The sequence below is a fragment of the Arvicola amphibius genome, chromosome 11 (genome assembly GCF_903992535.2).
Source record: "Arvicola amphibius chromosome 11, mArvAmp1.2, whole genome shotgun sequence".
Taxonomy (NCBI): domain Eukaryota; kingdom Metazoa; phylum Chordata; class Mammalia; order Rodentia; family Cricetidae; genus Arvicola; species Arvicola amphibius.
In genome coordinates, this window is record NC_052057.2 from 89,568,607 (window position 1) to 89,594,974 (window position 26,368).

General features: G+C 40.0%; 1 protein-coding gene across 1 annotated transcript; it reads left to right on the forward strand.

The window, feature by feature from the left end:
• The first annotated feature begins 5,247 nt into the window (after nucleotides 1-5,247).
• Nucleotides 5,248-23,323, forward strand: Akirin2 (akirin 2). The gene is made up of 5 exons (XM_038347437.2): nucleotides 5,248-5,912; nucleotides 19,225-19,368; nucleotides 20,915-21,064; nucleotides 22,323-22,394; nucleotides 22,635-23,323. Exons 1-5 carry the CDS (start codon nucleotides 5,684-5,686, stop codon nucleotides 22,643-22,645), a joined length of 606 nt encoding a protein of 201 aa, XP_038203365.1. The 5' UTR covers nucleotides 5,248-5,683; the 3' UTR covers nucleotides 22,646-23,323.
• Nucleotides 23,324-26,368: the final 3,045 nt, after the last annotated feature.

The following is a 26,368-nucleotide window of genomic DNA, read 5'->3' on the forward strand; positions in this document are numbered from 1 at the left end:
GTACAGGGAGAAATCAGCCCTTGATAACGAAGCTAAAGCAGGATGTCGAGGAATTATGATTGTGGATCATGTTCATGAAAATGTTTAGGAGTCAGGCAGACACTGATTTGGCTAGACAGATAATCTTGTCTTGAGATTGGGACTGCACTAGGTGACTTCTGGAAATTATTGGCAGAAGCATATGGTTCAACATATGAATTTTCGATTTGAAGATGGTGGGGGGGAATGTTAATGCATTCTGTAGAAATTTTACTTTCTAAATCTTTTCTCTGGTGCAGCCATTTTAGTCGATCATATGATCAGGAGGGAAAACAAATGATTCCTATAATACACTGTTGGCTAGCTTCTGGGTAAGGCGGATTAGGGTAGTAATTATTTAATGCAGTTTTGACTTACATTTTCAACTTACAAATGTATTGAGACTGTCCTAGAGCTCTTTATTTATAATTATTTTATAATCTATTCAATCAATTAAAAATAATTACTACATATCAACAATGAAAATAAATTAATATTTTATAAAATAAAATTTATAAAATTATTAGCAATCATATCTGTAACAAAAATTCTGTATATCCCAGATCCAGAGCTGAGAAGAGGCCTACACAGCCTGTAAAACATTTGACGAAGGAGTTACAATGTCTATGCTTCTCAATTGCACTCATTTCCACAATGATTACTTTTTCCTGTCCTAGGCAATGCTTGCTCTGAATATAGATTTGAAGTGGCTTCTGAATTAGAATTGCTGTTCCTGATGCTACACGTATAATTACTCAAACAGCATGAAGTTAGCAAACATTTCTCCAGTCCTTCTATATTTGCATTTATTTTTACTACTTTTTTTTGTTGTAGAGAATTGTTTGAAAATGATTTATGGTATGAAGAGGATCTTGAGGCTCCAAATGATTAGATGTTGTGTTATCATCCGTGTCTACTTTTACTGACGCTAATCAAAGAATGCCTCGTCAGAATCGACTCCAAGGACTATATCTGGAGTTGTTTGAAAGTCTAATACTAGGGTTGGAGAGATGGCTCAGCAGTGAAAATACTGGCTTCCTTTCCAGAGGGTCTGGGTTCAATTTCCAGCACCCACATGATAGCTCACAACTGTCTAACTCCAGTTCTCTGGGATCTGACACTCTCATGCAGTTACAATAATAATACATTAACAACCCCCCCCCAAAAAAAAAACAAATAAAAAAGCAGGCAAGAAAGAAAGGAAAGAAAGTCCAATACCAAGCAAGGATCAGACTCTTGATAAAGGCGGTGTGATTTCTACTCAGACTTGGGAGATTTTGCATCTCAGAAGATAATTGCTAGCGACGTAACCGCCCTACATATGACCAGCCTCTAAAACTTCCCTGTACTTACAACCAGAGCAAGCCTGGCTGTGTAGGTCACAGGAACATTAATTGTGCTATATATTTAGATCCACATGACCTAATTTGTGTTAATTTTGATGCATACACTCAAAATTCATTTCTAAATTATGTTAAAACTGAATGTTTTTTTAAGAGTCATATTTATTTCCTTTTTTCTTTCTTTCTTTTTTCTTTTTTTTTTCTTTTCTCTGCAAGTTTTTTTTTCTGCCCTGAAAGACTTGTTAGGCATTTTAGAAGATAACTTAAAAGTATAATGTGGATTCTTGAGAGGACAGAATGGAAAAAAAAAAAAACTTAAGGGATATTTATGAAGTGAGGGAGAGGCAGATCCCCTGAGAGACGTTTTTCAATGTGGTGAGGATGGGGTGAAAGCATGTGGACGAAACTCTGTCATGAGGCGCTGAGGAAGGGGTCCTGGAGCAGCTGATACCTACGCTGTTGTCTGAGTCACTGATCCTTTGCTAGGAAGGGGCACCATGACTAAGACAACTCTTATAAAAGAAAGCTTTTAATTGGGGGCTTGTCTACGTCTCAGAGGTCTAGTTAATTATCAGCGTGGCCGGAGCATAGGTGGCAGGCATGGTACTGGAGTAGCAGCTGAGAACTATATCATGATTTGCAGGCAGAGAGAAACAGTGGGTTGGGGGGCGGAGTCATCTTTTGAAAATCTCAAAGCCCTCCCCCAAGTGACACACTCATCCAACAAGGCCACACCTCCTAATCCTTCTAATCCTTTTAGGGAGCTTCACACACACACACACACACACACACACACACACACACACACACCCATGGCTCAGCATCCAGATTATGAGCCTATGGGGTATTCTCATTCACGCTAGCCCGCTGTCTTCCAAGGTGAGTGGTCACGTGAAAGTATAGAGCAGAGAGCCCAGAAATATACAGAGGTCTGCAGAGACGGATGTTCCTGGCCCTCTCAATTTCTCAGCGAGCTCCTTAGTCACTAGCAGAAGGGATGCTAGTGACTATCAGGATTAAATACCACCTTTCTATCATCTACCTAAAATGATGATCACAACCCTCATGGAGTAGTTTCTTATAGCTGCTAAAAAGTACCACAAACTGGGTGATTTAAACAACACAAATATATGACCTCAAAGTTCTGGAGGCTAGACTTCTAAGATCTAGGTGTTGTCAGGTTGGCTCCTTCTGAGGACTGTAAGGGACAACCTGTTTCGTGCCTGCTGTCTAATTATTGGTGGCAAGCAGGTACTCACTGGTGTTACTCAGCTGCAAACGCCTCACTGTGACCTCTGTTGCCAAAAGCATCTGTATTTTGTCTTTAGCCACGTTCTCCCTTTTTACAAAGAAATGGGTCTTTATGGATTTGAAAGTCCCACTACTCTAATATAAATTCATTTGTTGTTGACACAGAGTCCATATAGCCCAAGATTGTCGCGAAGTTGCTATTTGGTCAACATGAACTCCTGATCCTCCTGTCAGCCATTTGAGCCTATAGCAGCAGGCCTAATAAAAAGAGAATTACAGGCAAGGTTGGTGGTGGTGCACACCTTTTAACCCAGCATCCAGGAGGAAGAGGCAAGCAGATCTCTGTGAATTCAAGGCCAATAGAGTGAGTTCCAGGACAGCGAGAGTGATTACACAGAGAAACACTAGGTTACACAAAGAAACCTTGTCTTGAAAAAAAAGAGGGAGAGAGAGAGAGAGAGAGAGAGAGAGAGAGAGAGAGAGAGAGAGACAGAGAATTACTGTTATTGACAGAATTTCCAACTTTCCAACTGAAACTGCTTCAGCCATATTTTAATTTAAACCAGAGAGAGTAAAGAATTAAGGGAAACCCACACTACTATAAATATACCAATTAAAAATATAGGAAAAAAGCCAGGCGGTGGTGGTACACGCCTTTAATCCCAGCGCTCGGGAGGCAGAGGCAGGTGGATCTCTTTGAGTTCGAGGCCAGCCTGGACTACAAGAGCTAGTTCCAGGACAGGCTCCAAAGCTACAGAGAAACCCTGTCTCGAAAAACGAAAAAATAAAAATAAAAACTAGAAGCATAAATGAGCAAACTCTGCTAGGTATATGGATATTCCCAGTAGAACGTCTAACTCTTACAATCCTTACGAATTTCTCTTTCTGAGTTCTACACAGTTGTTTTATTTATCCTACTGAATTTCTTGTTTATATGTTAAAATTAGCACACAATGCAATAGCTTTCATTATGACACTTTCACACCTAATTCGTTTCTGTTGTTCCCTCTAGGTCTTTATCCTTCCACCCCTGGCAGTTCCCTTTTTGCTTTTACGCCACACATTTTATTTCTTCGCCTGGTCCACACAACCTCAATTTGTCCCACTCATGGTTCCCCTTTTACTTCCATGCTACTATGGTCAAATCTTAGTGGGAAAAGAAATCCTGTCATGCAGAGGCTATAGCTTAGTGGCTAGGGTGCTTGCTTTCACCCCTGGCAGTACCTACACTGAGTATGGTGGCAGTGCTGGGAATCTTAATCCTAATTCTCGGGAGGTAGAGGCGGTTGCTTCAGAAGTTCAAGGTCATCTTTGACTACACGGTGAATCTGAGGCCAGCCTGGGTGGTATACACGACACCTTATCACAAAAAATAAAATAGAAATATTCCTCAAGAACCTCTCTGCTTTTACACAAAATATTCCTATGTGCTCAGTTTCATCATAAAAGCAGATTTCGTGGAGTGTTCAGACCTTAATAAACAGTTCCTCAGTAAATGTCTTAGTTAAGCGATTGTTTCACAGGTCTATCCCAAAAGATACCTTGTAAAGAGTACATTCTAAATTAAAATAAGCACGGCTCAGCTGCTTATACAGTGCGATCAAGTGGGCTGATCTTTGCGGTGTTGAACAATTCTAGACAAATGGAGATAGCGAATTATTGCCACAAACCACTATAATGCGGCTATATATGTTGATTTCTGAGTAATCGGCAGAAATAAGCGTGCGTTAGACAGTTAACATTTATAATCATTTGATGATAGTCAAGTAACATTGTAGCGTTAGCATCCACAGGCAGAAGATAGAAAGCATCGACATAAAGAACTTCATCAATGCTGCATTTGGTCCTTATTTTAGATATTGGATTAAATATATACATTCTAGAAACATTTCCCCCTTTGCTTACAAATGGGTCCTGCTCTCTAAGCATCTGCCTTTCCGCAGACCCCGCCCCACCTTCCAAACTCAACTAATTGCTGGTGTCAAGTGCTTTTGGCTCAGAGTAAAATAATTTACTCTGTGCTTCGTTCAAATGTTACTCATTTTCAGCTTTGTAGAATTCAGTAAGCACAAACAAGTAGCTATCTGGGAAATGCAAGGCATAGACTTCAAAGATCCTGTAATCTATTATTACTGTCGTTCGGTCTCATGGTCCCAAATTGGTGTTTTCATTATTTCCTATTCTGTCCATGTGCAGATTTGGTTTTGGGAGCTTTTGATAGCAAAATTAATCTCTCTCAGGCTATTAAATTAGCTGTTTGCTGTTTCCCGTTACTATGCCGAGTCTTAACGGGACCTCTAAGTTGCTTAGCTTGCTTTTTCTAGGGGGTTCGTTTTCTCTTTTCCACTGTCTCAGAGACTCCTTTTTCTCTTCCTTACATCTTTTTACTCTTACTTAAGAGGGGGTATTTAAATTTCAACCCGGAACTCGGGACCGCGCGCCTTGAATGACGGGAGTCGTAGTTTCTGTGACTTCTGAGTAACCGTCTTTCAGACGGATTCCAGCCCTGAGCGAAACCCCACAAATCCCAGAATGCACTCGGGTGGGCCCGCCCCGGCCCGCCCCGGCCCGCCCCTCGTGCGCAGGCGCCCTGGAGCCGCAGGATTTGAATCGGCGGCGTTGTTATTGACGCCATATTGGGGCCGGCGGCGGGTGGCAGAGTTGGGTCTGTGGAGAAGGAGAGGGTCGAGTGCATTGCCTAGCGCTGTGCGGCCGCAGCCACCTCCCAGCCGCCTCGCGTCGCCGCCGCTCGCCAGCTTCAGTCGGCCCCGGCGTGTGGGAGATCGCGTTTCGGTTGCGCCCCCGGCCGGGTCCACTTCCGAAGGGAGCCGGTCTCCGCGCAGCAGCCTCGGCGCGCTCCAGCCCGAGCGAGCGAGCGAGCGAGCGCACGGCGGGGGTGGCCCGGCCTCTCGGGAGCGGTCCGGAGCCGGCGGCGCGACCCTCGCGCCTCGCCCACCTGCCCTGCCGCGGCCCCGCCGTCCCGGGCCCCACACCCACCGGGCGCATCCGAGGGCCCTCCTGCCCCCGTCCTTCCCGGCCCCGCCCGAGCCGGGCCTCGGCTGCCCGCCGCCATGGCGTGCGGAGCCACTCTGAAAAGGACTCTGGATTTCGATCCTCTGCTGAGCCCCGCGTCTCCGAAGCGGAGGCGGTGCGCGCCTTTGTCGGCCCCGGCGTCGGCTACCGCCTCCCCTGCGGCCGCCACCGCCGCCGCCGCCGCCTCGGCCGCCGCCGCCTCGCCGCAGAAGTATCTCCGGATGGAGCCTTCCCCGTTCGGCGACGTCTCCTCCCGCCTCACCACAGGTGGGCCTCGGCCCCGGGGCCGCCGGGGTGGGCTGCGGCCGGGCGCCTGGGGTGCGGACACAAAGGAAAGGGGCCTGAACCGAGGTGGGGGCGGTGTCGGCAGGTTGGGTGGGTACGGGCGGTGCTGGCCGGCATTATGGGGTAGCTCATTGTGAGGAAGATCATTTGGGGGCAGGGTCACTGGGATTGTTTCCTTCTGTAGAGACCCGGCGGAAATGATCAGAGAGGATGATATTATTTATAAGTCCTGCGAGAGAAGGGTCACATTTCACCCGAATCTCCCGGTCTCTTGGGCTGAATCGATTGGTTGCAGCTATTAACTCAGTGACTGAGTGGTTTGAGGCGAGAAGGCAGCCCCTCCTCCATTTTAGACTTGGCTGGTTTGGTATAGAAGGGGTGGGGCTTGAAGGGGGATGGATGTCACTGGGGCGAGTTGTAGGCCTGTCATTAATCACCCACAAGAACGCCACTTTGGCTGAGTCAAGACCTGTTTCCCTAGCAGGGTCAACAACAAAGCAAATGTTCTTCCCCAGTACTGTAATGTGATCTCGCTATGCGTCTAGTCCTTAAGAAATCTGAACTTTTAATGAAAAGAACTTGTCCTTTAAATTGGGACTGAATTTATTTGTAAACGCTTTAGTTATCCCAACGAAAACCACCCTAGCCTCGAGAGTAACGAATACCTCAAGATTCCGGTGGACTTCCGACTTGAAGTCTTGAAACATTCTGAAAGTGACTGCCGGGTGTACCTTTGGTTGCTTTTGTACATGATGTGTGTACCTAGGGATCTTCCCCCCTGTGCAAGTCTTAGGGCAGGCAGACTTTTGTGGACTTAAAATCTAAATCTATTTCCTTTGTGTGTGGCATGCAAAGGTTTGTGAGTGCCAGAGAGAGAGCCCCCGTGGTGATCTCATCCTTAAAGCTTTGATTAGCTTAATTGAATTTTTCCCCCAGAACCTCATTTTAAAAAAGACGGGAATTATATAATTCTGTATCTGGTAACTTCCATATACAATTAGCTGTACCAAGTGGGTTTTTTCTTAATGTCGGATTTAAATAGCCATACCCAAATCCATGGTGAGGCCTCAGTTACCTATTCTTGCAATTAAATATTTGATCTAACTTAGGGCAATACTGTTTTAAAGAGTTGTAGTCAGTTTTCATAGGAATGCCAAGAATTTTATTTAATGATTGTATGTACCTAAACTGGTCCCCTCCCCCTTATATATGTATAAAGGCATTCATGACGGATATGTTTTAATGAGTGGTTCTCAACATGTGGGTTGCGACCCCAGGTGGCATATCAAATATTTACATAACGATTCACAACAGTAGCAAACTTATAGTTATGAAATAGCAACGAAATAATTTTATGGTTGGGTCATACAACGTGAAGAACTGTATTAAAGGGTCACAGCATTAGGAAGGTTGAGAACCACTGGTTTAGACATTACAGAAAAAGCGAGAACAGTGAAGAATGGATTCTGTGGGGCAGACATATTTAGTTGTGTCTAATGGTATCTTTGAGCATTGAAATGGTGCCCTAACTACTAATGAGGTCTTTTCAAAGTATCTGTAACTAGCAATAAATTTCATTAGGGTAGTGTTAGGTTTGTGAGTTATAGTATATCCCTATGCAATTAAAATAATCTTGAACACATACATGAAACACCAGGGAACTATACACCTTTCTTTACTTAGAGGAACTTGTTCAGAAATAATAGTGATCTTTCAAATTTGTCATGTCATTGCTCTCTTTGGAGCAGAGGTTAATATACTTCCTGTTATCTCCAATTTCAATTAGGTAAAGTACAATAGTAAAATGATTAGAATTATTGCTAGTCTTTAAGCCAGCTGATAGTTTGAGCCTATCTTGAAACCTAAAATCACATCCTAATTAATGTTTATAGTTGGCTAAATAGTAAGTGGGTATTTTTAATTAATAAGACTGCTGAAAGTTTAAATTGCTAAAATGTAACATTTTCTGTAATTTTTGATGATACTGTAAATGTATGGTTGAACTTTCTTGGGTTACAACTAAAGAACTGGAAGTTTATACAGAGCTTGTGCCATGTGCAGTTTCTTTATCGTTGCTCTTTTTTAGGCCTCATGGTCACCTGATGGTGGTGTTGAGGCTTTGATGGGGCTTATTAGTAGCTTCAGGAACTTGGGCACTGGTTTAAACCCTGACTGTTATTTTAGACATTCCAAGAAGGTGATTCCAAACTTTGATTTGATGACTGCTTTTGTTTAAGTCAATATTTTTCAAACTTGCAACTTAATACTAGAGAAAAGGGCTAGTTGAAGGAGTCTAGCTTATTTTCTTACCCTCAAGACTTGAAACTGTTACTATGTTCATTAACAGTGGCTTCAGTTCTTGCCCCCTTTTACACATCATATCTCAAACATGATTTTTGGTGTGCCTGACTTACTGATTCAGAACTGTGCTTTAGGTAGGTTTGACAAACTATGGCCATCTGTTTGTACAGACTGGGAGGCAAGGCTTCTTTAAAATAACATTTTAAAATGGCTGAAAAAGAATAAAAATGATTGTTTTATGACATTGAAAAATCAAAAGAATTCAAATGTCAGTGCCATGAAAAACATTTAAAAAGTTGAAAGTCCATTACAGATTATCTTGGTAAGGTTGTGGAGAGAGTATTTTGCCCTGGAATTATTCCCTACCCCCACCCTCCAAAAAAAGTTTGTACACACTCTAGTCTAGAATTATAATTCAGTGATTGATGTCTAAAATACTTAGTGTGTAAAAGGATAGTGGATTGGTTTGGAGACAGAGATAAGCATTTAAATGAAGATGGGGAAATGAGTGTATCAAATACTTATCCTGGGAAGTTGGTGGAAAAGGAGGGAGGGAGGGAGAGATTGAAATGTTCTCATCATGCAGGCCTAGCTAGCCTGGAACTCAGTGCTCTGCCTCCAAGTGCTGGGATTAGAGGGTGGGTGCACCTACCATGCCTTACATAATCTTTTAAGGATGTATTTTTTTTCCCTAGTACTTTGAGAATTTAATGCATACATACATGAAGTGTATTTTGATCAAACACCTAACTCTTCCCCAGATCCACCCCACCCCCATTCCCTGCTTCCCAATTTCATGTTCTCTCCCCCGCCCCTTAAAATAGCCTATCAAGTCCCAATTTGTGTTGCTTATAGATTTGGGGTCATCCATTGGAGCATGATTGATCTACTAAGAGCTTAAAGAAAATTGACTGTTTCTACACCAAATACCATCAGCTGTTAATAGGTCCTTAGCTAAGGGTGGAGTCTTGTGCATAAGTGTTGACTGGCTTGATCTTTTATGCAGGTCTTGAACCTGTGATGACGATTGCTGTATTCAGTCCTGTCATGTCCAGAAAACACTGATTCTGGTCTTCCCTGACATCTGGCCCTTACTTATTTGCTGCTTGTTCCATGATTGTTCCTGAGTATTGGTGGGAAGAGATATGATATGGATCCTTCTTTATAGCTGAGCTCTGCACTTTGACTAGTTGTGAGTTTCTGTGTTAACTGTTATAGTATACGAGAAAAATTCTCTGAGGTCTGAGAGCTACATTAATCTATAGGTACAGAGATACAATTTATTGGGCAGTTTGTTACCATGGCCATTTAACAAAATAATAGTATTAGGCACACTGCTAGAGCAGTCTTGGGGTTTTGGCCAGGTTTACAGTGACAAACATGTGTTTCTGCCTTGGAGCAGGTGGAAATCATAAACGCATTTAGATAGCAGGGCATTTACCCCGTGACATTCATGCCACTGTTGTACTCATGAACTTGTCATGCCAGACATCAGTTTTGTAGCTCAGAGTTGACAGCTGGGTGATGCTGTTGGGGTGACTTTTCTTTCATAGTAGCCTGCAAAACACCTGCCACTGTGGAAGCTAGCTAACAGGGAGGAGCTTCTGGGTCAATACCAGCTTGCTCCATATCCAGTGACCAGGGTGTGTGGTGTCCTCAGCAAGAGTCTTAACCATCAAGTTCTGGAGGGCAACTAATAACATTGACAGTAGTCTTGGAGAGATCTCTAGGACACCTCTCTGACCAACACTGTAAGGAGCTGTATTTCATACCAGTACTGGATTTTCGTTTGGCAATCTAAGTTTTTTTAATATCTCTATTGTATAACCAAAAGATTATTAAGGCATTCCTAAGAAAGGAGTTGTTTTTATTTTTTATAATTTCATTTTATTTATTTTTTTATTAGACTGGGTTTTTCTGTGTAGCAGCTCAGGCTGTCCTGGAACTTGCTTTGTAGATCAGGCTGGTTTTGAATCACAGAGATCTGTCTGCCTCTGCTGGGATTAAAGGTGTGTACCACCACTGCCCCATGAGAGGAATTGTTTTAATAAAACCATAGACTGTCAGTACTATCAGTCAAATCTAACACATTGTTTTTGTAATTATACTATGAATCAGTGGTCTGGTGAATGACCTTCTGTGGATGTTGACTCTGAGTTGGCTAGTTAACTTTAATGTGTACATTGTTTGTACTTTGTTTTAGGAACTGAGTTGGATAAAAAGTTAAATTCCATTGTAAGAACTCATTGTATTTGTTGGAAGCTTTCCATTAAAAAATGGAAACTACAGCTTGTGAATGGGGAATAGATTGTTCACTAGACATTGATACATGCCTCCAAATGGAGACACCAGCTGGCTTAAAGAAAATATAAATGCTTCTAGGCAAACAAATGAGATGTCTGTTGGAGAAGTCAGTGTCTCACTTCAGATGTCATTTTATTGAGTCAGAGTGTCTTTTAATATTTGTGGTTATTTAGACAGCTGCTAAATTACTTCTAGTTTCTCAGTGGAATTGGCAAATAAATGCTTTAGTAGTGGTCTTTGTACTGTGGATTGTATTGTAAACCTGATATTTAAGAGTGTGTAGCTCCAGTTACCTATAACTGAATTAATTAGTTCATCAGAATTTTATGATCCTATAGTCCTAGTATTTAAACAGTGCCCCTTACTGTTCACCTTAATACTGTGCAGTATTGTTAATCCACAAAATTTTCTCTGCATATGTGAAAATTTGATGAATTACTTGCCTTTGATAAGACTATCAATTTTAAAAAGGCAAAGAGAAGGGAAACACTTCCACCTATTTGAATGTGTCTGGCATCTGCAGATACTGCTCTGTATGTTGATATGCTGAGTATAGCAATTCTAGAACTCAGTTTATCTCAGTATATCTCAACTCTCTGAGAGATTCATAAATAGTCTGGGAAGAATGACCACAGACAGGTCTCTGAAGTTTTAGGGCTAGTGCTGGTCAAATGAGAATGATACCAACTTTGAAAATAGCTTCAAAATTATTAGTACCCTCCTGGCTAATTACCACAAAGTTGTTCTATTTAGACTGTTGTGTGACCCTGTAGTTAAAGTATCTTATGAGGAAAGTGTAATTTAGTAACTGCTGCAGCGAGAGGGTTTTGTTTTGTTTCTCTGTATCTTTGGAGCCTGTCCTGGAACTAGCTCTTGTAGATCAGGCTGGCCTGCAACTCAGAGATCTGCCTGCCTCTGCCTCCTGAGTGCTGGGATTTAAAGGCGTGTGCCACCATGGCCCAGCCGCAGTGAAAGTTTTAAATGATACTTCTGGGTACTTTTTAGAAAAAGATTTATTTATTTATATGTATGAGTGTTTATGAATGTGAATCCCACACATGTGGTGCCTGTTGAAATTAGAAGAGAGTGTCATATCCCCTAGAACTGGAGTTAGGGATGGTTGTGAGCTATCTTGTAGGTGGTGGGAATGGAAACTCAGTCCTCTGCAAGAGCAACAAGTGCTCCTAACTGCTTCTTAATATTTCTTCATATTCCTCTTGGATGGTAACTATGGACCACTAGCATTACAATATTGTGAAATTCTCATTTGGAGGAACTGCTCCATTATTAGAGATTTGCTCACTTTTCTGAAATTATATGTTAGCTGACTTTTTAGTATTCATTTTTGTTACTACTTATAACACCTTAAGAAAATAAGAATGAGGAGAGATTAGGGAAGAGCTTAGGAGAACTGTTGTTTTCTTTTTTGTTATTTGTTTATTGAGACTTGTTGTTTACTTACTAATTTACTTATTTGGTTGTTTACTTATTGAGGCAGGGTCTCTACATAACTCTGACTGTCCTGGAACTCCTTATGTAGACCTGACTGCCACTTTCTCCAGAGTGCTGGGTTGTTAAAGGCACATGTCACATTGCCCAACCTTGTTTTATTTTTCCGATGAGACAGTACTGGGTGTGCTGGGACTCAGGAGGCTGAGACAGGAGGATCACCTGAATATTTGAGGCCCGCTTGGGCTGCATAATTCAAAAATAAAGAATACTGGGAACAATGTTAAACTGCCTTAGCAATTGAATAAAATATAGTAGGATTTTTCAAGTATTATTGTCCCTATCCCTAAGAGACTATCCAGTGCTGAATATAATTACCTGAAAGAACTTTTATGATATAATTGGAAGTATAGATAATAGTTGCTATTGCAGGACAGGGTAACCTGATATTGACTGTATCAGCCTTCAGTGACTTAGTGTGAAATAATGCGTTATTGGAGACTGGCATTGTGATGTGCAGCAATGCTTATCTTCTGGTTTAGGGTAATCCCTTACTTAAAACAGCAACAAAATACCTCCCTGAATATAGATATCATAGGCAGTTTAGAGACTCATAGGACATCTCTTATGTGGATTTCTGATCATAGCATGAGATTTCTTATAATTTGTTTTGCATATAGTCAGTGGTCATTATTTGAGTTATCAATTAGATGAAGTCATACTTCATTTTAAATATCGGTATTGCTGTTTTGGCATTCTAATTTTAAACATTAGCTTTCTTTATTGTGATTTATTTAGGTAGCTTGTGGTACTTGTGGAATAGTGGCTTGGAGTAGCAATACAGCACAGCAGAGTAGTAGATTTTAACCTGAGGGCCCCACGCTTAGGTCTGTGTTGACTGACATTTCAGAAAGAAGACATTGAAACAGAGCACATTCATGTAAATGTGTAAGCGATAGCAGTACCTGCTGTGTCTGGGGTTGTGTGGACTAAAAAAGCATTTCTGCCTTAGTGCTGGGAATAGGCAGGAAGAGTTGAATGGGGTTTTTAAAATTTATCTAATAATCATACCTTTCAACAAATAATCTTGCCTTTCTACAGGAAAAAATGAGGTCATAACATGGCAATTTCTTTAGTTTCCTAGTAAGTACCAGCATTACCAGCTTTGTCCTTGTCTTTTGTAAGTATCCTTGTGGATTAACTGAGTTAATAAAAGTCAAGGAAGATTTTTCTTTTCCAAAGGAATCTTGTCCTCCTAACTACCCGCACCCACAGACCTCCTTGACTTTGCTGTTTTCGGGTCTTCAGTTGAAACATTTCTTCTAGCTTCTGCTCTTAAAGGAAATTGAAAGAGCTTTCAGATGCCTGTTTGCATTTGTGCCTCAGAGAACTTCCAAGCCATTCAGCAGTGATGTGAATTAATGCCACTTAATTTTCATGTTTTGAAATTTTTTGGCTATTCTTTCTGTGCTCTTCTAACACTAAATCTTAGGATTTTTTTCTCCTGTGACACGGTTTCTCTGCGAAACAGCCCTTGACTGTCCTGGATCTCACTCTGTAGACCAGACTGGCCTTGAACTCCCAGAGCTCCACCTGCCCCTGCCTCCCGAGTGCTGGGATTAAAGGCGTGCGCCACCACCCAGCAAATACAGGATTTATTTAGTTCTAGTTTCAGCTCCATGGCCACCTCACTTAATAGTTCCCAAAGGAGTCGCATGACTTAAGTTTCTACCCACAGATGACTCACTAATTTGTATCTTTAATCCAGACCATTTCTCTTGATTCCAGCTGTGGGGACTTGGGCCTTTATTGTCTGATCTTCCTTGTGGATACCCTACTAACATACTAACAAAAGCCAGCATTTTTGTGAAATCTCCTTATAAATCTCTCTCTCTCTCTCTCTCTCTCTCTCTCTCTCTCTCTCTTTCTCTCTCTCTCTCTCTCTCGGGGGTGTAAGTGTGTGTATGGTAAGTGTACATGTATGTATACATGTTTGCATTATGTCTTAGCTTAGGTTCAGAATTGACATTTGGAGTCTTCCTCAGTCACTCTTAACCTTAGTTATTGAGGCAGGATCTCTAGTTGAATCCAGAGGTAGCCATCTTGTTCCTGTGCTGTCTTCACTTTCTGAGGGCCACTGCACTGTCTCCTTCATTCCCAGCTCAGAATCTTTTGGCTTTTAAATTCATGAATTAATCTGTAGATTCCAATCAGTATTTTCTTGTGGAAAGTTGGTCTTAATTCTTCTTTTATAGTAGTCACTATAGAAAAATGCATTTGTTTGTTATCAATCACATGATGATTATCTTAGGAGAGAAATCAGAGACAGTTTTTCAAATGTTGGCCACATATTCGTATTTGTTTTAAAAAAGAAAATATGGGGCTAGAGAGATTGTTCAGCAGTTAAGAGTGCTTATTGCTCTTGCAGAGAACTTGAGTTCTGTTCCCAGCAACCATGGTATTCAGCTCACAACTATTTGTAATTCCGGCTCCAGGGTTATCTTGGCCTCTGGGCATCCACACACACATGCAAAGACAGACACATATAAACTTTTTGTTTGTTTGGAATCCCCCCCCCCCCCCCAAACAGGGTTTCTCTAGCTTTGGTGCCTGTCTTGGAACTAGCTCTTGTGTGCTGGGATTAAAGGCTTGCGCCACCACTGCCTTACTTTTAAAAATAATAAAAGAAAGTACTAGAGTCAAATCGGATGTTATTTACTGTGTGAAACACGACTTAGCAAGTATTGGCACCATTTTTCTGTGTAGCTTATTTGGGAGAAAGAATGCCTGAACGCATGAATAGGAAATGGATTCGTATTTTAACTTTAATTATGCTGTCCTTAAAATAAAGTCTTCTCCCCTCTGTCTTTGCAAACCAAGTTAGATTCTAAGTTTGCATTATGTAACATTTCTGTCTAAGAGGCATTCATTCATTTAGCATCTACATGAGGAAGAAAAATGCTGTAACCACTGCAAGGTCAGATTCTGTTATTTTACTGGTAATATAAAGCCAATCATAACTTGAGATATTTCAGCAGCTTACTGTAAACCCTTTAAGTAACTATAAATTATTTTGCCTTTATGACTGGTGAATTGGACTAAGAGCTGAATTATTAACTCTGCTTGTAGATTAGATTGGACCATGTATTCTCTGTAGCACATATATTTTCCCTGTTCTGGGTTTTGGTTGGTTCCATTTCCCCTTTCTCTCCCCTACTTATTGGTGTTGCTGTTTTGGCTTTGTTTTAAAGTTTTAAGATTGCCCACAGTTTCTAACCTGTAGGCTGTTGGAGAAGAGGTTTACATTAGAGGCACACAGCAAAAGCAGCTGGATATCCAGCACATCCCTTTTAGTGTCATAGGAACTGGAATTCAGTAGCAAGGGAGTCCACCTGCTAACTGAAGGTTTTTTGGGTTCTGAATCCCGTTACGCAGGTAATTGTTTTTCAGACAAAGTTTCATTACATAGCATTGGAGGGTGGGAACTTGAATGTTCTTAATTGAGAAATTAAGAACTGTTTTAATTTCTAAATTGATGATCCTGGAAAAATAGCTGCTTTACAAAGATGGGTCTCTACATCAGTCCCCAGTTGTTTGTATTTGAATTTATAGTAACATAGCACTGTCTGTGAAATTCAGAATTGTGTATCTGTTGTTATTTTATTTGAAAGTTTCTTAGTGTTCAGTCTTAATGGGCTACTGTAGATTTTCTGTACTTGTGAACAGATTTTATATCATTTGTGTTTCTTTCTATAAATTATAAACTTTCAAGATTCTTTTGTTTAATCATTCTTTGTCTAGATGAATGTTCGATTTTAGTTTTTCAGATACTCCGTAGATAAATAAATGGAATATGGGCTGGTGAGATGGCTAAGTGTGTGAGGGCGTTTGCTGCTAGTTCTGTTGACCTAAATGTAATGATCCCATGGTGAAGTCCTCAGACTCCCAACATGTTCATGTTGGTACATGCACACAGTACTTATTTTTAAAGAAAGAAATGGTATATAACATTAAAGAGTCTCATACATGTAAACATTGAAAACTACTCATAGAACCTTAGTTTTTGATCTAATAATGCCTGAAGGATCAGGGACATCTCAGACTTTAGAGCTTACAGGCCCTGGAAATGCACTGACAGTCCTGTCTTTCAGTCTGGGATTCTCCTGCTGTCGTTCTCACTTTTCCCCATGTCCCTCCCCTCTAAGATGTTTGACTTGAATTAGGATCTCTTACTGAACTGGAAGTTCATGCCAGCTAGGCTGGATGGCCAGTGAAACTGGGTCCTCCTGCCCTGTTCCCAGTGCTGGGTTTACAGGTACATGGTCTCTCCTGCACGCTAGGGGTTAACTCAGGTTATCACACTCCAGGGCAGGTGCTCCTAGCACTGTCCCATGTCTCCAGCCCCTCAGCTCTTTTTGTTTTTAAAGAGGCCTGTGCTTTGTTCTCTTATTTGTGATCTTGTTTGCTGTGCCTAGGATTTAAATAAGCAGTAAAATAAGGTTTTCTGTTCATCTTTACTTAGCTTTAGTTTTCCAAAAGGGCAGGGCAGTGGTGTCACACCTTTAATCCCAGTACTCAGGAAGCGATTTGAGGCTAGCCTGGTCTATAGAGTGAGTTTCAGGACAGCCAAGACTACATAGAGAAACCCTGTCTCAGAAAATAACAAACAAACAAACAAACAAAACTTTCCAAAAGGATATTACTGGCTTACCGAAAAACTTAGCTATAAGGAAGCAAATTTTATTACTGCTTATTGTTATTTACTAGGTATTAGAATGAAAATGCCTAGAGGTAGATTTTGCTGGTGCTATCACTTTTTTTTAATGGTAAAAGAGTAAGTAATACAGGCTTTAAAGTTTATAAAGAGGGTATAAACCACAGGGATACAACATGTCAGGAATACAACTGTGTTTTGCTTTAAGGGACCCCTGCAAACTCAGTTTAAGCTTCATGAAAGCTGCGTTAAAACTGGAGTATATAACTGATAAAGCAAATGAAGCTTTGGGTTTTTATGTGATATATTGTAAATTGTGTTGGCAACACAATGTTGATATTACATATTCTTAGATAAATACTTAACTCCATATAATTTGTTTAATAAAAAAATGACTGGAGCCGGGTAGTGGTGGTTCACGCCTTTAATACCAGCACTTGGGAGGTAGAGGCAGGAGCATTTCTGTGAGTTCAAGGCCAGCCTGGTTTACAGAGCTAGTTTCAGGATAGGCTCCAAAGCTATGGAAAAGCCCTGTCTCAAAAAACTAAAAAAGTAAAGTCAGTCAGGTATCTGAACAGAAGTAATGTGCATGGTAGACTAATGTGTGGGAAATTTTGGAGGGTGCCATCATCAGCTTCAAAACTGTTTAATTCCTAACTTGAAATAAATGAGACTAAATTTGTGGTTTATAACTTGTGCTGCCTGGATCTTGTCTAAATAGTTAAATCATCGACTCCATAACATTGATCATGCACTATCAGTATTAGAGCCTTTGTTTAAATGACAATTAACTGATACCTTGATTGGATTCATTTAAATTCATTTTTCATTTGAGTTTCTTTTTTCTTGTCGGTTAAAATAGAATTGGCAGCATCTAAAATGTTTAAAGTCAGAGAGGGGAGGGCTGGAGAGATGGCTCAGTGGTTAAGAGTACCTGCTACTCTTGCAGGGGGGGACCTTTCTGTTCCCAGCATGGGGAACTATCCTAACACCAGCTCCAAGAGATCAGATGCCCTCTTCTAGCCCCCACAGGCACTACAGGCATATGGGGTAGTTATGCACACGCAGGCACAAGACTCATACACGAAATAGAAATAAAAACCAAAAAGTAAATAAAATAATCCTTTCTTTAAAATTCTGAATATTTTCTTAGACAAAGAAAAGAGACTACTGAAGATTAAAAATGAAAGGCACCAGTATTAAATATTGAATAGGATTGTTACTGTGTATAAGTCTTGAAAATAGAAGTTAATGATTTGCTTTGTACATCGTTTTATTGCCTGTTTGTTGCTACTTTTCACTTTGTTTACTTCTGGTTTCACTAAACTTCTTGGGATTTAGTTTCACATAGAGCCAAAGGGGTTAGTGAGAAAGTGTGGAGGTAGTTGACTAGGGGAGTGGAAACCTCAGGCATCTTCTGGTTAGATCAAAGTTCCTATTTTCTTTCTTTCTTTCTTTCTTTTTTTTTTTTTAAGATGTTTAGAATTTATTTATAATGCATGTATGCCTGTACACCAGAAGAGGGCACCAGATCTCATAGATGGTTGTGAGCCAACCATGTGGTTGCTGGGAATTGAACTCAGGACCTCTGGAAGAGCAGCCAGTGCTCTTAACCTCTGAGCTGTCCCTCCAGCCCCAAAGTTCCTGTTTTCAATTAGAAATCTCTGTATAGTGAATCGTATTGGCTCAAAAATAATATTCTGGATATGATCTTAACTGTTTCAGTGGCTGTGTTAAAGATGACTGCATTGTAGTGCAGTGATTCTTATTGTACCACATGGGCTTTTCTTCCCAAGATTCAGAATGTTTTGTTGTTAGTGCTAGAATAGTTTCAGGTTTCACTGTGCTTCATATTACCTAAGGCAGTGACAGTTTTATGCATGGCGAAGTATTAATTGCCTTGTACGTTGTTATTTTAGATCTGTGGTCACTATTCACTGGCCTGCGCTGGAATGTACATAGTCTTCCCTTCTAATGATTGGAAATGCCTGTTCATTTAAGTAGTTCTATATATAATGGATAGATGAGTTCTAAGTAAATGTGTTTTAATCAGACTCTCTGACCACTGTTTTGAGTAAAAAGCTTAAGTTTAGCATTTACTAGTTAGTGCTCAACAGGATTTGACTTTGAATTGTTAGGTTTCAGGTGGGCTGTTTATTTTTTAGGATTCATTTTATGTGTATAAGTGTGTATGGGAGTGAATGCTGCATGTATGTGCCTGAAGAGGCCAGAAGAGGGTTGGATATACTACTTCTAAAAACGTGCCCCCTGAGCCGGGCGGTGGTGGTGCACGCCTTTAATCCCAGCACTCGGGAGGCAGAGGCAGGCGGATCTCTGTGAGTTCGAGACCAGCCTGGTCTACAAGAGCTAGTTCCAGGACAGGCTCCAAAGCTACAGAGAAACCCTGTCTCGAAAAACCAAAAAAAAAAAAAAAAAAAAAAAAACGTGCCCCCTGTTAACTGTGCTCAAGGAAATTGTATATCATGAAAACTTAGATCTTTCCAAATCTGTACTTTTTCCTTTTAGAACAAATTCTGTACAACATAAAACAGGAGTATAAACGTATGCAGAAGAGAAGACATTTAGAAGCTAGTTTTCAGCAGACAGACCCGGGTTGTAGTTCTGATTCACAGCCACATGCATTTCTCATCAGTGGACCAGCGTCACCAGGTAATAAGAAACTTTTTTTTTAAAGTCGTATTTTATGTGTAATGTTGTTAAGGTGTCAGATCGCCCAGGCACTGGATTTAGATACATTTATGAACTGCCATGTGGGTGCTGGGACTTGAACCCTGGTCCTCTGGAAGAGCGGTCAGTGCTCTTAACCACCTAGCCATCTCTCCAGCCCCAGTAAGAAACTAGTAAGTGAAAGAAATAGTACAGGAGAAGAAAGGATGCAAATGCTCACAGTGACTTAAAGAACTTGTTTTTCTCTAAGATTAAAAAAATTATGCTAGTTATAATATTAATCAGCACTTGGATTCCCAGCAACCAGACAGCCACTTTTATTAGCAGCCCTAAAGCGGACACTGTGTAAGTATAATGACTTGTAACTTCTGTTAAAAACTTTCAAGACACCCAATTTTATGTATTTTTATGCTTTTGTCTGCATGTATATACTTCAAAGTAATTTAAATGATTCTTAAAAAGGATGACTGTTTAAGGAAATATTTTTCTAGATGTATCTCATTATTTGATATTATCAGTGACTATTAAATTAATATTTCAGAACTCAGATCCATAAAATATAGATGTGTCCCCCCAACAGACTAGCCTAACTGGTGGCATTAATGAAAAACTGTTAAAGTACACAGCTCAAAGAAATAATCATGATAAGAGCCTTCCTCCTTTAAAAAGTCACAAAAATGGATTTTCTGAATGTTTGGTCATGAGTCAATTTGTTAGAGATATGTTGATCCTACTCGTAAAGTTTTTAATGCAGATCTGTGCTCTCTTTCTTAACAATTTTCTCTTAAAACTTTTTAGTTACGAAAGCATGGAAGAAATATTCTTGCTAATTTGAAACTGGGAAACACTGGTGGCGCAGCTGCTTTGGATGCAGCTGCATTAGTTTGATAGCTTTATGGTTCTGTTGCAGTTTTAAGAATGAATTTAATTATGTTAACGAATGAGATTATGATCACTATTCAAAACTTAGCATCAATTATGTTTTTAAATTAACTATCTACATTCCAGAATTTTCCCTACAGCAACTTTTTTAGACATGATTCTTTAATAGAACAATAAAGCATTTGTAGAATGAGGACTATTGAAGTGTGGTATAATCTGGCTGTGAGGCTTTACTGTATGGCCTTAAAATATAAACAGTTGATAATAAAACAAGTGTCTTTTATAGTATTACTCTAATTTTAAACTGAAGCTTTAAATCAGAGTTATATTTCTTTTGTGGCTAATTTTGTAAATGAGCCACTAAACGTTCTAAGCAGGTATTTGCTGGGACGATATTAAAAGTTTTGTAATGAGCTCCGTCATTTACAATGATTTTTGTTTTGAGGATTTCTCCAATTATCTTTAGGCTCTTCCTCTGGATAACATCTCTTTTTTCCAGAGGTTGATCGAATTACTAGTTGGACCTGTTTATCATAAAGGATAAATTTTAAAGGACATGGGACAGTTCTAATGAAACTTGCCTTCAGAATGCATTCTGTTATTTATGGTTCTAAATCAGGTGCTGTTTTATTTATGTTGTACATAGGGACTTCATCTGGAACATCCTCACCATTAAAAAAAGAACAGCCCTTATTTACTCTAAGGCAGGTTGGGATGATCTGTGAACGTTTGTTGAAAGAACGGGAAGAGAAAGTTCGAGAAGAATATGAAGAAATACTGAACACAAAACTTGCAGGTAACAAATGAATTTATTTTAGAATATCCCAGTGCTTTAGTCACTGTGCTGTTGCTGGGAAGAGACATCATGAAAGCATTTAACTGGGAGCTTGTTCAGTTTTAGGTTAGTCGATTATGGCAGCGTGCAGAGAGGTGCTGGAGCAATAATTGAGAGCTACATCCTGATCCCTAGTAAGAGAGAGAAGGCCTAGACCTGGTGTGGGCTTAGGAAACCTTGGGTCACTAACCAGCTCCCAAGTCACGAGAGACTTAGTTACGAAAGCTTGGCTTTATCTAATGCTTGTCCCACTAGCTCTTATAACTTAAATTAACCTGTTTCTCTTCATCTACATTTGCCTCAGGACTTTTTACCTCTTTCATTCTGTATGTCCTACTCTGGCTATCTGGCTGCCCCCCAGGCTTCTCCCTTTCTCTTGAATGCTCTTCTCTCTTCTCCTGATCCAATAAGTAGGATTCGTCCTCCTACTTATTATCCTGCCCTATAGCTCCTCCTGTCTCTCTACTGCGTAGCTATTGGCCATTCATCTTTTTAATAGACCAGTCAGGTGCCTTAGGCATGCAAGGTAAAACAACGGATTACATATTTAAACAAATGCAGCATAAACAAATGTAACACATCTTTGCCTAGTTAAACAAATATTCCACAATAAAAGACCAACCCCAGTGATGTAAGGTAATCAAATAAAATTTGATAGGAAAATTGTTCAACACTAAATTTTGTAGTGTTGCCAATGGGGGCTCTAGGTGTACCTTCCTTCAACAAGGCTACACCTCCTAATTCTAATTTTTTCAGAGTTCCACTCTTTGCAGATTCAAATGTTCAAATATATGAACCTATTGGGTCCGTTCTTACTCAAACTGCCACACCAAGAAACTGTTGTAAGAACTGAATTATTCCCACCATGTTTTACGCTGGTGAAAGTATTTTCTATACATTGACACAGTGTTGTCTATTAACCAAAGCATTCCTGCAAAAAAAAAAAAAAAAAAAAAAAAAAAAAGAAATCAACATTCTTAAAACCCACACCTCACTTTCATGGCCCTAGGGAAGAACTAGTTATGTTGATCAGCTGCAGTATTAGTAAATTTAATTTTTATGTTGTATCCTGTGGAAAACACTCCTTTGAACTATTTACAATTACTACTAAGGTTATGGGAAGATGAAGGTGTTAGAGTGCCTTCATGTAGCTTTATATTTTCAGATACATTACATGGGCTATTTGCAAGTCATATAATCGACACATCTTTATTTGTAGAACAATATGATGCATTTGTGAAGTTTACGCATGATCAGATAATGCGGCGATATGGAGAACAGCCTGCTAGTTGTAAGTATTTGACCTTTGAACTATAAACTGAAATGATCATGTTTTCATATTTAAAAAGAGTTGATAAAAATGTATTGATGTTAGTGTTAGGGTTAAAAAATGTAGAGATGAGGTTGGTTTAAAACAGAAGTAAAATGCTCTTGGTCACTTAAATACCTAGGGGTGATGTTACAAATGAATTAATCTTATATGTTTTAATTTTGTCTCATTCTTTGCACTAATACTCCTTTTCTCCTCCAGATGTTTCATGAATCACGCTTTTTGCATTTGTGGGCTGCCCTGTTCCTTGTTGAGTTGTTGCAGGAGGTCCCAACTATGACGTGCAACAATGCCAGTACCCATCTGTGAATACAGGTTATATCAAGCTTTCGTCAGTGGCAACCACTCTTAGGCAGCAGCAATTGGTTTTGGAAATTTCCGTGATGTCATTACCACCTGGATGTGGACCTTTGCTACTTGTATTAATACCAGTGGCCTCGTTTTGCTGTATCATTACAATTTGGCTTCTTTATATTAATGTTTGAAAGGGATTAAAGTTGGCATCTAGAACATGCCCTTCACTGGTTATGTAAATAAAGCTGTAGAATGACACGTCAGATGAAGTTAGTGTGATTTTAATTGTGCACTACAACCAAGCTGTAACCAGTTATTAATAATTTAGAATGTAATCCCAGGACAATTAAGCAGTTAGTCTACAGTACTTCTGTGAAATAGTGGAGGAGGAGGGCATTTCTGTATTTCAGGACTTTCATTGGGGTTTCAGAATGGGTTTATATGATTTCCTTTATTATTATTTTTTGGTAGTTCTATTTATTCTATCAGTCTTTTTAACAAATGTTTATTGCTGCACCCCCCTCCCCCAGTGTATCATTGTTTTACTGCCCTTGTAGCACTGGAGTTTAGTTGGAAAAATAAAACATTTACTTCTATTCTGCTTGTTTTCGAATTGTACACATGGGTAGTATTTGAATAAAGTAGTGTTTTAAATATAAGTATTTTCTAGAACCCAATAAAGTTAGTTTTCTGGTAAGGTTTACCTTTTATTAAATGCTGTTTCCAAAAATTAAGTTCTGATTCAGAATTGCTTCTGTAACTTGCTGTCATACAGCAAGCTGCATAGCAAGATCTCAAACAGCTGTAGAATTTTTTACCTTTGATTCCAATTTTAATGTTTTTGAATGATGTGATACATGACAGCATGGCTGCTCTAGTTGATACACCCAGCAAAACACAGTTTAGGGTAGAAAGAGTGTAGTTTCGTCCACAATTCCAGGCTATAATTCATCACTGGGGAAGTCAAAACAACAGGAAATGGCATCCAGGTAAGAGTAGAGAGCAATGGGTGCACAGTTCTGTTAACCTTTCTCTTAACAGTTTAAGGGATGGGCCACTTCTCTTTCAGGTTGGCTCTTCCTAATGAGTTAAGGCAATTCAACCCCCCACAGACATGCCCATAGGCCAACCTGATCTAGACAAACCTTGCCAGACTTAGGAAATCCTAGGTGGGTGGTGTTGACAAAATTAACATTAAAGGGGCTGGAAAGAGGCTTAGCCATTAAGAGCACTTGTTGCTTTTACATAAGACCCAGGTTTGGTTCCCAGCACCCACACAGCAGCTCACCAACAGATGCTCAAAGGTCTCAAGATGCACATAGTATACACATACACTCAGCACACACATACCCGAAACATTAAGTATTTTCAAAACACTAACATCACTTGAATGAATTAACACACTTTCTATTCATGATTCTCAAAGTACCTTTCTTAGAGCAAGCTGAAACTGCTAGCCATACACTTGTAATCGTGGTAGTGGGAAGACAGAGGTCAGGAGTTCAAAGCTAGTCTGGTCAGTATAAGAGGGAACCTCCCTCTCCCCCCAATTAAAAATATTGCTCAGTGAATTCTATTGAGTTTTTAAAAAAGATTTATTTATATATGTGCATGTGTGTAGGTACCTGAGGCCAGAAGACTCCCTGTGTGGAGACTGGGAGTCAAACTCCTGGGGTCCTCTGCAAGAGCAGCAAGTGTTCTTAACTGCTGAGCTATCTTTCTGGCCCCTTCTGAGGTGTAGTAGCATACTTCTAGTCGTTAGACTAGTCTTAAACATACTGTTTCATTTGTAATACATTCACTGAAAACAGGATTCTGTCTTTTTAACTTAATTGCATTCCATAACTTCATTTAAAAGCAAGCAGCCAAAGTGTTGTAGAGCCTTCACAAGTATCCCAGGCAGTTTGCAAGTCCATTAGTGTATGAGAAACACAAGTCATAATACAGTGGCTGGCTGTAAACTGAACAAGCCTTTCAGTCTCAACACTACTGGCACTTAGGATATGTCTGCATTCTAGAGCGTTAACAGTAAGTATCTTTGGCCTCTCGCTAGGTGCCAGTTAAACTTTCCCCTCCCCACATTGTGCCAACAAGATCACATCTTTCAAATTTAGCACTCAACAACTGGCTAGGAAAACATTCATAGAAGTTGAGAAAATTTTTCCTTCAAGTATAAGCTGCTATAAATTGTTTTCAAGAAGTTGTACTTGTAAATGCCAGATCTTGTATGCTTCTCTGTAACCTCAGTGCTATCAGTCCAAAGCAGAATGTCTACTGCATTCATAGCTCCTCATTTGCTGAGTGTTTTTAGCTGTAGTCCTCTAAGCCTACCTCCTACCCCCAGGATTCAATCAAGATTCTAAGCTTCTGGAAGGACTCTTAACTTTCTGGAAAGACTAAGCCTGTTACTTGGAACATTTCTTTATGCTACAATTAACATAACCTACCCTTTACAAGTTATAAACCAGATGGCAGGTTTAAAGTTTTAGGCGTTTAAGTGTGTGTACAGTGCCCACAGAGACCAGAAAGAGGGTGGTACATCTCTAGGAGCTAGAGTTACAGGTAGTTTTCAAGAGCCTGATATGGTTGGTACAAACCAAACTCTGATCCTTTAGAAGAACAGCAAGTGTTCTTAACTAGTGACCCATACCTCCAGCCCCTGAACTTGTGCTTAGGATAAACCTTTGTGTGAGAATATAAGGTGATGCTATGGTTTCAATGTATAAAGTAATAGTGAATGGCTTCTCCCCTGTTGCTGTTCAGTTTGAACACCTGGTTAGGTCATCTGGTATTAAATCCAATCAATGGATAACATTTGAGCTTAAAACACCAAGATATTTCCACAACTTCTTTACTGGCTGCTCTTACATTAACTTTTACTGTTTTCCTGAAATTTTAACTATAAATAAGCATAAACCTCAAAGCTATAGAGTTTGAGTTCCTTTCCTCTCTTTTCAATATTGATTTTGGTGATCTGATCTCTATTATAACAAGATTTGCCACCTCACTAGGTGGCATTTCATTCACTTAAATGCCTAACAGGATATCCCCTAATTTATATCCAAAGCCAAACTCATTTTTGCTGCTAATGTTTCTTTCAGTAAGCTAAGCCTTTCGTAACTACAATGAAATCCTCAAGAAGTTTATTTTATTTCAGCATTGAAGGTTTCAGTGGTTGGTTGTCCTTGTTGCTTTGGTCTATGATGAGGGAGCAGCGTATGGCTGAGGGCAGTGTAGACCTAAACCACTAGCTCCTCAGCCAGGGAGCGAGAGAGTAAAAAGGACCGGCAGTTGGATTCTACATTTTCCCTGGGGTCATGAGAAGTTTCCTTTGGGCCTTACTTCCTAGATATTCCACCTGTCATCCTAGGGACTAAGCCTCACACATGGTCCTCTGGTCCTTAACCAAACCATAGCAGGCCCCAATATAGCAATGCTTCTGGTTTTTAAGCAGAAAGGATCTTAGGCTTGTCATGTACATCGACCTGAAGTGTCACTGTCTCTCCTGTTAATCCTAGTCTAAGATTTGCCTTGCGGGATCATCTCAGTGGTCAACTGTCAGGTTACTGCTTTCCTTCATCTCTCCTCTTACTGTTGTATTCTCACAGTGGGTACTGATCACTTAAGAGTTTTGCTCAAGT

Excerpts from the sequence above, each read along its gene's own strand:
- Akirin2 (XM_038347437.2), top strand. The coding sequence starts at position 5,684 with ATGGCGTGCGGAGCCACTCTGAAAAGGACTCTGGATTTCGATCCTCTG. Across the intron at positions 5,913-19,224 it reads CTCCTCCCGCCTCACCACAG|AACAAATTCTGTACAACATA; the intron begins GTGGGCCTCGGC and ends TTTTCCTTTTAG. Across the intron at positions 21,065-22,322 it reads ACTGAACACAAAACTTGCAG|AACAATATGATGCATTTGTG; the intron begins GTAACAAATGAA and ends CTTTATTTGTAG.